This window comes from Myotis daubentonii, chromosome 3 (assembly GCF_963259705.1).
Source record: "Myotis daubentonii chromosome 3, mMyoDau2.1, whole genome shotgun sequence".
In the NCBI taxonomy this organism is placed as follows: domain Eukaryota; kingdom Metazoa; phylum Chordata; class Mammalia; order Chiroptera; family Vespertilionidae; genus Myotis; species Myotis daubentonii.
The window spans coordinates 66,988,710-67,001,259 of NC_081842.1; the positions used below are offsets into that span (position 1 = coordinate 66,988,710).

The 12,550-nt window shown below is 38.3% G+C and overlaps 1 protein-coding gene across 5 annotated transcripts in view; it reads left to right on the plus strand.

Annotated features, from left to right (window-relative positions):
• Positions 1–12,550, plus strand: part of NAA50 (N-alpha-acetyltransferase 50, NatE catalytic subunit) — a 46,612-nt gene that overhangs the window by 5,535 nt on the left and 28,527 nt on the right. For 2 of the 5 annotated variants that reach the window (XM_059687813.1, XM_059687811.1), the window contains exon 2: positions 2,915–2,998. The exons of the other annotated variants lie outside the window; for them this stretch is intronic. In XM_059687813.1, coding sequence (XP_059543796.1) covers positions 2,915–2,998 — 84 coding nt within the window. The remainder of the gene's footprint in view (positions 1–2,914; positions 2,999–12,550) is intronic. 5 annotated transcript variants of the gene reach the window in all.

The window sequence follows — 12,550 nt, forward strand, 5'->3', positions numbered from 1 at the left end:
TCTGTCTGTAAATAGAATCATTATATAATTTAGAAAGTATGCCTGCTACCAGTATAAATATGTACATTGGTGACTAACACTGTGTTGCTGTCAGTGTTATGATTTCTTTCCAAAATTGTAGACAGCTGTTGATAAAGTTCTGAACAAAACAAAGAATAATCAAAAGTTTCTGGGTTGGAAAATACTTTTAATGGCCATTCATATGAAGCATTATTTTTCAAAGCCAGTGCTTTTGCCAGACAAAAGTAATATCTTTATTAAATTTCACTTTGCTACGTCCTCTGTTGGCTTGATGGAAATCCTTTGACTTCATTTTCTTTTCCAGTTATTAGCTATGACTTCCAGTTTTGTGTACCACCTGAAAGATACACCTAGATTAATTATTTTTTTAAAGTGCAGTCTACATCAAGCATGTCAAACTCTCAGCAGGCAGGCCACATGCCTCAAGGCCTGTGGCCCGCCGACCGAGAGTTTGACATTCTTGGTCTACATACTCCATTAGAATGCTAGTAGTGACCAATAGAAACTCCTTTCCTTCAATGCAATGAAAATTGTATGAATTGTAGTTTAATAGTTACAAAATTATATAATTGTTCTATCACGAACACTGCTTTCTCTTTACCTATTCTCTTCCATTATCTATTTACATTCACTCATTGGCACAATTTAGTCCTCTCCTGTCCAATATAGTAGTGACTAGTTATAATTGAGCAGTTGAAATGTGGTTTGAAGAAATTGGATTTTAAATTTTAACTTTAAAAACTGATACTCAGAGTTGGTTGGTGGACAGTTTTTAAAAAAATACATATTTCTTGCCCTGACTGGTTTGGCTCAGTGGATAGAGCATCGGCCTGGGGACTGAAGGGTCCCGGGTTCGATTCCGGTTAAGGGCATGTACCTTGGTTGTGGGCATATCCCCAGTGCAGGGTGCAGCTGATCGATGTTTCTCTCTCATCGATGTTTCTGGCTCTCTATCCCTCTCCCTTCCTCTCTGTAGAAAATCAATAAAATATATGTTTTTAAAAATACATATTTCTTTATTGATTTCAGAGAGGAAGGAAGAGGTAGAGAGATAAAAACATCAGTGGTGAGAGAGAATCATTGATTGACTGCCTCCTGCACGACCTCCCACCGGGGATTGAGCCCGCAACCTGGGCATGTGCCCTTGGCCAGAACTGAACCTGGGATCCTTCAGTCTACAGGCCGACGCTCTATCCACTGAGCCAAACTGGCTGGGGCAATTTTTAAGTATTGAAACAACTTGTATATGTGGATCTACTGTAAATTTTATGAAATATAAATACAGATCAGATCTTTCCAATGAAAATGTGTGAATTGAGTTGTGCTAGAAATGTAATATTCACTGGATTTTAAGACTTGGTATAAAAAAGACTTAAGAAAAAGTAAAATAATCATTAATAGTTGTTATTTTGATTACACGTTGAAATGATTTCACCTGTGTCTTTTGGTTTGTTAATGTAGATATTAGCAAATTATAAATTACATATGTGACTCATTATATTTCTAGTAGAGGCCTGGCGGATGGGGAAGGGATAGTGGAAGTATATATTTACCTTTGTGGATCTAGTACAACCTATGTTCTGCCTCTGTCATTGCTGAAGCTGATATTGGGGATGTGGGGTGGAGGAACAACCCTGTTTTCCAAGTCCAAAGTCTTCTCAGTTGTTAGTCCTCAAAAGTGCTGAAGTGAGTACTTTTTTAAAAAACTACTTGACACACATCCATAATTATTTCTTTTGGATAATTCCCTAGAAATGAATTTTTTGGATCAGAAGGTACTGGCATTTTAAAATTTCTGATATTTGTTGCCAAGTTAACTTCAGAAAGATAATGGCAGTTTATACTACCAGCAATGCATGAGCATTCCCTTCTCTTCTCCAAGAGCTGATGGAGAAGTTGAGGGGCACTTGGAAAAACTTTAAGGAAGTGGAGGAAGACATTGTGGCTGCCATTTCAGCCATGGAATGGTATAAAATACCCTTATCTGGGATGAGTGTCATACATTGAGCATTTGTAAAATGATAGAAATAACAGTTTCTTTTTTACTAATAGTTTCTTTACAAGTTGGTTTTGAGGATATCCTATATAATAAAAGTCTAATATGCTAAGTGCCATCCAGTCTGTTCAACAAATCAAAGCGTAATGTGCTAATGATATGCTAAAGCTGCTCAACCGCTTACTATGATATGTACTGACCACCAGGGGGCAGTCAGCCGGCCGACCAGTCACTATGACATGCACCCACCACCAGGGGGCAGATGCTCCAACCAGTAGGTTAGCTTGGTGCTGGGGTCCGGCCAATCGGGACTGAGCAAGACAGGCCGGAGATGCCCTGGAGCCCTCCTGTGATCCCTCCCCAGCTGGCCAACCTCCTGCATCCCTCCCTGGCCCCAGTAGTGCACCGGTGGGGTCCCTCAGTCTGGCCTGCGCCCTCTCACAATCCGGGACCCCTGGGGGAATGTCAGAGAGCCGGTTTCGGCCCGATCCCGCAGGCCAGGCCAAGGGATCCCACTGGTGCACATAAAGCCTTAACTATAGTTTTGCTTTGCTGACTAAGTGATAAATGGCGTGTATGTTTTTCTAGTTAAGTTGGACATTTCCCACTTGTACTGACTGACCATTTCTTATCTTTGTGACTTACCTGTTACTTGTATAACTTACCAGGTTTTTAATTTGGATATTGATTACTTTTTTACATCAGATTACAAAACAGATAATGTTCTTTAGGAAATGGGTTGAAACATTCAAATTAGTAAATATTGTCACAGTGATGCCAGTTTATGACACATCAGAAAAAATTTTTTTACAGGTGTAACTTGTTTAAGCTATGATAAGCGAGGAAAATATTTTTTCACTTAGGAGCATTTTAAACATTTTTTATTTCTCTTTCCAGAAAACAAAAGTATCTTTAAAGATATATTTGAAGCCCTGGCCAGTGTGGCTCAGTCGGTTGGAGCGTCATCCTGTGCACCAAGAGGTGCGGGTACACCAAGAAATTCCTGGTTGGATTCCTGATCAGAGCACAAGCCCGGGTTTCGGGTTCTGGGTTCCATCTCCAGTAGGGGGCGTGCAGGAGGCAGCTGATTGATGTTTCTCATCCATGTTTTTCTCTCTCTTCCTTTCCCTTTCTCTCAAAAAAAAATCAATTTAAAACATTTTTTTAAAAATAACTGAACAAAAATGATATATTTGGATTTTCCCCGCCCTAGTCTGGGTAGTTTATTACTTGTAGCTTCCATTATCTTCAAAAAGGAAACTTACTATAATCCAAAAAGCATTGATTATAAAGCAACCATGTTTTGTAGTTTAGTGTGGCGCTAATCACTAATGATAGTTCACAGTGGGGTCATTAGTAATTTTTTGACCCGGACCTTGGTTCCTTTATCTTTAAAGAGAGTAGCTTGAATTGACCAAAAATGGCTAAATATTCTATTTCATGTGATAATTCTAATCTGTTGGTAGTATCTTAATCAGTGTTTAATAGTCAATAGCTTTTAAAAGTGCTTAGATTACAAAAAAAAAGGTGATGGCATTGATTAATATCTACCATTGACTTCTGTGGAATGTATGTCCCATGTTTGCCATCCCTAATCTCTGTCATCTCTAACTTTCTGTGACACTAAGAAACAGAACTTTGGAATCATATTGGAATTGTTATCTTTATTTTGCTCTTGTGTCTTGAGACTTACTTCCCCCCGATGGCACTTTTATTTTTATTTTTTATAGCTATTAACATGTCCTCCACTGTTTAGCATAGAAACAGAGGTGAGCCAAGAAGGAAAGAGATGGACTCTGGGATTTTTGAATACTTTTTTGGCCAAAAATACAATGAGGGAGGAAGGGAAGACTAGGCCAGTAGCCACAACTAGGTGATAAAAAGTCTTATATGTAGTATTATTTGAATCTTATTTGTTAGGTTATGTGTAACTGTTGAAAAAAATTTTTAATTGATTTTTAGAGAGAGCAGACAGACAGACAGACATTGATTTGTTGTTCCACTGATCTATTCACCCATTGGTTGGTTCTTGTGTATGCCCTAACCAGATCCCTGCAATCTTGGTGTACTGGGACAATGCTCTAACCCAGTGGTCAGCAAACTGCGGCCCCTTGAGTGTGACTCTGCCACAAATACCACGTGCGGGCACGCACGTACAGTGCGATTGAAACTTCGTGGCCACACTCAAGGGGCCAAAGAGCCGCATGCGGCTCGCGAGCCGCAGTTTGCTGGCCACTGCTCTAACCAATTGAGCTACTCTGCCAGGGCCATAGCTGTTGAAAATGTTTAAGCAGAGAAGTAAAATGATTGGATTTGTATTTTATATTATTCTGACTGCTTGTGATGGCTTTGTCTCCTTTCCTCTAATCTTATTTCCTTTCATTAGGCTAGAGGTTTTGGATTCAAATGATGGCCTGAACCACACTGCCAAAAAACTATAGGAAAAGGTTATGAAGATATTTGGGAAGCAGAATTAATGGGGATTAAAATAGGACATAAGACTACATCTAAAACTCCATTTCTGTATTTTATGAGTGGGGGGGTCTATTAATGAAGATAGCAAATAAAGGTAGATGTTTTAATTTCCTATAGAGCAGCAGTTCTCAACCTGTGGGTCGCGAACCCTTTGGGAGTCGAACAACCCTTTCACAGGGGTCGCCTAAGACCATCGGAAAACACATATATAATTACATATTTTTGTGATTAATCACTATGCTTTAATTACGTTCAATTTGTAACAATGAAAATACATCCTGCATATTAGATATTTACATTACAATTCATAACAGTAGCAAAATTACAGTTATGAAGTAGCAACGAAAATAATTTTATGGTTGGGGGTCACCACATGAGGAACTGTATTAAAGGGTCGCGGCATTAGGAAGGTTGAGAAACCACTGCTATAGAGAATGATGCATTCAGTTTTCAATGTGTTGAATTTGATATTCCTATAGCGATAACTAACTAGTAAGCAATTAGAAATATATGTTTGGATTCAGAGATTTCGAAGTATAAAAATACCAACATTTAGGTAGTCGTAAGGAAAAAGCCAGAGCTGGGAAGGAGCTCACCTAATTGAATATAGAGATTCTTTTTAGATTATAGCCTTGAGTAGATTGTGTTCCTTTGTGTTTAGCACTTCCAGTACCCAGCTAAATAATTACTGTTTTTATACACATGATACTTGCAGTCACACAGCTTGGAGAGCTGATCGACCTATCACCACTTTTTTGATACCTGCTAAACCTATCTAGAATAGTGACTCTCTACCAGGATTACACCTCCTGCCCACCCCAGAAATCTGGGTAGTGTCTGGAGGCATTTTTGGTTGTTAAAATTGAGCATCTAAAATATAAACAGGCTTTAACAGCTTTCTCTGTACTTCATTTTCTCTTTTTGCTATGTGACTTTAAAAGTCAGAATTTGTAGAAAAGGACCCACTTTCGTGTAGTCATGTCTCCATCTTGTGGCCTTGCAGAATATTGCCACTGAATTTTGTTCTTACAATTATGGACATAATTAAGATTACCTTTAATAAAAGCTAAACATTTAAGAGCTTATTATCTGATGTTGGTATGCTAAATACTTAACATGCATTATCTCATTTTATCACACTGGTCTTTTATAAGCCAAGAGTAAAGGTTTCCTACTACCATTTTCTAAGCTCATATTTGACTGAATAATAGACTGATCTTGTGGTGCTGGCACAAAATAATATCTAATGGGTTCTAGAAAGTAAAAGGCAAGTAGCTATGTTTTCCTAGATCTAAGGACTTGGTACACTTTTTTTTTTTTATCCTTACCTGAGGATATGTTTTTATTGAGTATAGAGAGAGGGAGAGAGAAACAATGATCAGTTGCCTGCCATATGCACTCTGGCCGAGGATTGAACCTGAAACCCAGGCATGTGTCCTAATGGAATCAAACCTGAGATCCTTTGATGCATGAGATGACACTCCAACTGAGCCACACTGGCCAGTGCTTAGTACACATTTCTATGGGCACTTCTGTTACATCAGTCTGTCTCCCCTTTTAGGTCCTTAGTCTAAAAACTTTGGTATGAAGATGCATTGGGGTTTGTTATGAATTTGAACAACAAGAAAAAAATAGCATGTCATGAATTTACTTGAGCTAAGAGAATCATTTTGTGTCTTTAATAACTACTGTCCTCAGGTTTTTATAGTTACGGTTGTAAGCTCCAGTGGCAGTAGGAACCTAGGACAGAACAGATAAAGTAAATGAGTAAAGCAAGAGAAGAAATGTAAGCTTTGTGCCCACCGGTGTGGTTTAGTGGTTGAGCATTGACCTATAAACCAGGAGGTCACGGTTTGATTCCTGGTCAGGGCACATGCCCAGTATAGGGGGGCATGCAAGAGGCAGCTAATCAATAATTCTCTCATCATTGATGTATCTCTTTCTCTCCCTCTCTCTCTGAAATCAATAAAAATATATTAAAACAAAAAATGTAAGCTTGTGTAAAGTAATTTAAATATTAGCAACCAACTTAAATTTTTTTTTTAAACCACATGGCTGATTTAACTTTTAGGCCAAGAATTAAGGGGTTACCTACAGAGTAGAGATCTTAAGCTGGCAAATTAAAATAGTCTACATTATTAAATTATATTGAGATCTTTTTCTGAAGTAAGCAGTCAGTGCTGTGATTAACTTTTGAGTTGGACCGTTTTGAATTTGAGGCACAGCTCCTCAACACTAGCTAGGTCATACACATAGCTATAGTAAAACATCCTATATTATAGGGGAAATGATTAACATTTTATGTGAAATCCATTCTAATATAGCATTATTTATTTATTGACGTATTCCACTTCTCTGCCCACTTTAATTTAGAAATTTATACACATGCAGTGAGAAGTTTATTAATTTAGGTGGATGCTAATTTTGTATGGTTAACATAATAAGCTTAATTACAAAAATAAATATTTTAAGGTGAAATGGGGGAATCTGAATTTGTAACTGGCAAGGTGATTCTGGTGTATAGTTTGGAATCCATTCCTGGATTTTATGACACTGCTTCTCCAGATATTTTCCCTACTCTTGTGAAAATTATTTCTCAAACATCTTTATGGGTTCTCATTCTTTTTACCCCTAAAATATAAGTGTTACGTTTGGTAATTCTGTGTTTAAATATTATTCTCACTATGGACATTTCTTGGTAATGTGATCTTTTCCCATAATCAGAGGGTGTACATTATGCATTTTTATTTCAGAGAGGAAGGGAGAGGGAGAGATAGCAACATGAGTTATGAGAGAGAATAATTGATTGGCTGCCTCGTATACACCCCCTATTGGGGATCGAGACCACAACCCGGGCATGTGCCCTTGACTGGAACCAAACCCGGGACCCTTCAGTCCGCAGGCTGATGCTAGCCACTGAGCCAGACCAGCTAGGGCCATTATGCATTTTTCATATTCCAGGAAACAATTCTCAAAAGGGAATTCTTATTAAATTAATGTAAAAAGTCTAGGTGCACTGCTTGCTTCTAGTATCTAATTTGTTTATCTACTGAACACCCACATTGCTTCCAACATTAGGTATCATTTAAAAGTCAGGACATGTAATTATTCACACTATGACAGGCTATCCTGAGACTGCTGAATTTAGAAGGGGAGGTCTGTACCAGAATGGAAGGCTCATTGTCATCCAGCTCTCATTCACCTTCTCTTGTATAAACTGAGGATTTGATACAGCTAGAAATTGAGAAGATGTGGTTTGTTAAAGGTTTGAAGTTGTCACCTTTTACTTTTTCAAATAGTAAAGAATAAATAAGGCTTCAAGTATTTTCTACCATGAGTTTTCATATCAAAAGTAACATCTTTATTTCTTAGACAAAGTTGCTGTAAAAGTTAACATAAAATACTCCAGCTTGTAGTGCCTGCCTTATGTAATATGTGCTTGTTTTGTTTTTTGTTATGAAAATTTTCAAACATGTACAAAAGTAAATTGTGCAGTAAGCCCTCATGCATCTAATTCTAGTAAGTAGAATTCCCTTGTTGTTATTTGATCTTTGCCTGACCCATTTGTTTCTGTTTCCCTTTTTGCTGGAGTACTTCAAAGGAAATCCTTGATATGCGGGCATGCCTGGTTTTATTGTGCTTCACAGATACTGTATTTTTTAAATATATTTTATTGATTTTTTTTACAGAGAGAAAGGGAGAGGGATAGAGAGTTAGAAACATCAATGAGAGAGAAACATCGATCAGCTGCCTCCTGCACACCCTGCACTGGGGATGTGCCCGCAACCAAGGTACATGCCCTTGACCGGAATCTAACCTGGGACCCTTCAGTCCATAGGCCGACGCTCTATCCACTGAGCCAAACCGGTTAGGGCCAGATACTGCATTTTTACAAAGTGAAGGTTTATGGCAACCCTGGTTGAACAAGTCCATTGGCACCATCTTTCTAATACACTTGCTCACTTTGTATCTCTGTGTCACATTTTGATAATTCTTGCACTATTTCAAATTTTTTCATTGTTTTATTTGTTATGGTGATCTGTGATCAGTGATCTTTTTATGTTACTATTATAATTATTTTGGGGTGCCCAGAACCACACCACTGTAAGATGGCATACTTAATAATTGTTATGCATACTCTGACTGCTCCACTGATTGGCCAACCTCTTCTCTGCCTCTCTCCCTCTTGTCCAGCCTCCCTATTCCTTGAGACACAATGATATTGAAATTAGGCCAGTTAAAAAACCTACAAGCGCCTCTAAGTGTTCGAGTGACAGGAGGATTACATGTCTCTCACTCTAAATCAAAAGCTGGAAATGATTAAGCTTAGTAAGAAAGACATGTCAAAAGCTGAGAAAGGACAAAAGTTAGGCCTCTTGCACCATTTAGACAGATAGTTGAATGCAAAGGAAAACTTTTAGAAAATTTAAAAGTGCTACTCTACTGAACACATGAATGGTAAGTATGTAAAACAGCCCTATTGCTGATACGGGGAAATTTTAGTCGTCTGGGTTAAAAATCAAACCGGCTACATTTTCTTAAGCTAAAGCCTAATCCAAAGCAAGGCACTAACTCTCTTCAATTGTTTGAAGGCTGAGAGAAGTGAGGAAGCTGCAGAAGGAAAGATTGAAGCTAGCAGATGTTGGTTCATGCAATTCAAGAAAAGAAGCCATCTCTATAACATGAAAGTGCAAAGTGAAGCAGCAAATTATCCAGATCTAGTTAAGATAATTAATGAAGGTGGCTACACTATAAACAACAGATTTTCATTATAGATGAAACAGTCTTATATTGGAAGAAGATACCATCCACCACTTAATAGCTAGAGAGAAGTCAATGCCTGGCTTCAAATGACTCACTCTCTCTTTTTTTTAAATATATTTTATTGATTTTTTACAGAGAGGAAGGGAGAGAGATAGAGAGCTAGAAACATCGATGAGAGAGAAACATCGATCAGCCGCCTCGCGCACATCCCCCACTGGGGAAGTGCCCGCAACCCAGGTACATGCCCCTGACCGGAATCGAACCCGGGACCCTTCAGTCCGCAGGCCGACGCTCTATCCCCTGAGCCAAACCGGCCTTGGCAACTCACTCTCTTGTTAGGTGACTTTTAAGTTGATGCCAGTGCTCATTTACTATTCCGAAAATCTTAGGACCCTTAAGAATTATACTAAATCTATTCTCTTTATGCTCTAAAAATAGAACAATAAAACCTGGATGACAGCACATCTGTTTGCAACATGGCTTACTGAGTATATTTTAAGCCCACTGTTGAGATCTGCTCAGACAAAGATGTTTTTAAATATTACTCATTGGCAATGCACCTGGTCATCCCAGAACTCTGCTAGAGATGTACAAGGTTAATGTTTTTATGCCTGCTAACACAATACTCATTCTGCAGCCCATGGATCAAGGAGTAATTTGAACATTGATTCTTATTATTTAAGAAATACATTTTGTAAGGCTATAGCTGCCATAAATAGTGATGCCTCTGATATATTTGGGCAAAGTAATTTGAAAATCTTCTGGAAAGGAGTCACCATTCTAGATACCATTAAGAACATTTGTGATTCGTGGGAAGAGGTAAAATAAATCAGCGTTAACAGGAGTTTGGGAGAAGTTCATTCCAACCCTCATGAATGACTTGGAGGGACTCAGACTTTAGTAGAGGAAGTAACTGCAGATGTGGAAATAGCAAGAGAACTAGAATTAGAAGAGGAATTGCTTCTTATGATTGAGCAAAGAAAGTGGTTTCTTGAGATGGAATCTACTTCTGATTAAGATGCTGTGAAGATTGTTGAAATGACAACATAGGATTTAGAATATTACATAAACTCAGTTGAGAAAGCAGCTGCAGGGTTTGAGAGGTACATGCCCTTGACCGGAATCGAACCTGGGACCCTTCAGTCTGTAGGTTCTGACTCTGGTTTTGAAAGATGCTATGTGTAAAATACTATCATACGGTACAACATTGCATTTTACAAAGAAATAGTGAAAGGAAAAGTCATTCAATGCAGCAAACTTCATTGTCTTCTTTTAAGATATTGCCACGGCAACCCCAGCCTTTAGCAACCCCCATCCTGATCAGTGAGCAGCCATCAACATCAAGGCAAAACGCTCCACCAGCAAAAATCATGTCTCAACTCACTGTAGGCTGTGATGATGGTTTGCATTTTTAGTAGTACTTTTAAATTAAGCTATATACTTTTTAAAAGACATAATGCTATTGTACTCTTACTAGACTACTTACAGTGGAAACATAGCTTTTAAATGCACTAGGAAACCAAAAATGTATGTGACTCACTTTATTGCAGTATACCCAATCTATATTTGTTTTTTCTCATATAAGTCCTATAAAAGTCTTTTAAAGATAGGTTTGTTCAAAGCAGAATCCAAAAAGGTCCACACATTGCATTTAGCTGAAATGTCCCATGATCTATCTCTCTCTCTCTCTCTCTCTCTCTCTCTCTCTCTCTCTAAAGTTTTACATATGTCTCCTTTTCCCCCAATTACCCCTCTCCCCCAAGCCATTCCCACCACAGGCAAGCCCCCACCCATGATCTCTCTTTTAAAAAAAATACGTTTTTATTGATTTTCAGAAAGAGAGGAAAGGAAAGGGATAGAGAGATAGAAACATGGATGAGAGAGGAACATCCTTGAGCGGTTGCCTCCTGCACGTTCCCTGTCATGGTTCGAGCCCTAAACCCCAGGCATTGTGCCCTAACTGGTGATCAAACTGGTGAACTCTTGATTCATGGGTCAATGCTCAACCACTGACCACATCGGCTGTCTCATGTTCTCTTTCATTTCATTTTATTGTAATTCTTTATTGTTTAAAGTATTACATAAGTCTCCTTCCTTCCCCCCCACCCCCATTGACCTCTCCCCGGCCATCCCCACCCCCCAGCACATACCCTCACCCCCGTGCTGTTTGTGTCCATTGGTTATGCTCATATGCATGCATATAAATCTTTTAGTTGATTTCTTACCCCCTCACCCCCTGCCTTCCCTCATAGGTTGGACAGTCTGTTCAGTGCTTTTGTGGCTCTGGTTCTATTTTTGTATATTCCACAAATGAGTGAAATCATATATCTTTCTCTAACTGGCTTATTTCGCTTAGCATAAATGCTCTCCAGTTCCATCCATGCTGTTGCAAATGGTAAGAATTCCTTCTTTTTTACAGCAGCATAGTATTCCATTGTGTAGATGTACCACAGTTTTCTAATCCACTCATCTGCTGATGGGCACTTGGGCTGTTTCCACATCTTAGCTATTGTAAATTGTGCTGCTATGAACATAGGGTTGCATATATCCTTTCTGATTCTGGTTTCTGTTTCTGGTTTCTTGGGATATATTCCTGGAAGTGGGATTACTGGGTCAAATGGCAATTCCATTTTTTATTTTTTTTGAGGAAACACTTTACTGTTTTCCACCGTGGCTGCACCAGTCTGCATTCCCACCAGCAGTGCAGGAGGGTTCCTTTCTCTGCATCCTCTCCAGCACTTATCATTTGTTGATTTGTTGATGATAGCCATTCTGTCAGATGTGAGATGGTACCTCATTGTTGTTTTGATTTGCATCTCTCAGATGATTAGTGACTTTGAGCATGTTTTCATATGTCTCTTGGCTTTCTGTATGTCCTCTTTGGAAAAGTGTCTATTTAGGCCCTTGGACCATATTTTGATTGGATTGTTTATTTTCCTTTTGTTAAGTTGTATGACTTCCCTATAAATTTTGGAAATTAAACCCTTATCAGAGATAACATTGGCAAATTGTCTCATGTTCCCTTAATCTGACGGTTCCTTCTCCTTTCAAAACAACACACAAAAAGCTTACTTTAGGATAGTTCTAAATTTAGTTTTAGAATAGTTTGAGTTATAGTTTTAGAGTTACATTTGTGAAGATGATAGAGAGTGGTTCCAATTTTTCATTCATATATATATATATATATATATATATATATATATCTCTTACAACTCAATAAGATAAGCAGTCTAATTTAAAAATGAGAATTCTTATGAATTATTGTAAAACTTACAAGTTTATTTACAGGCCTAG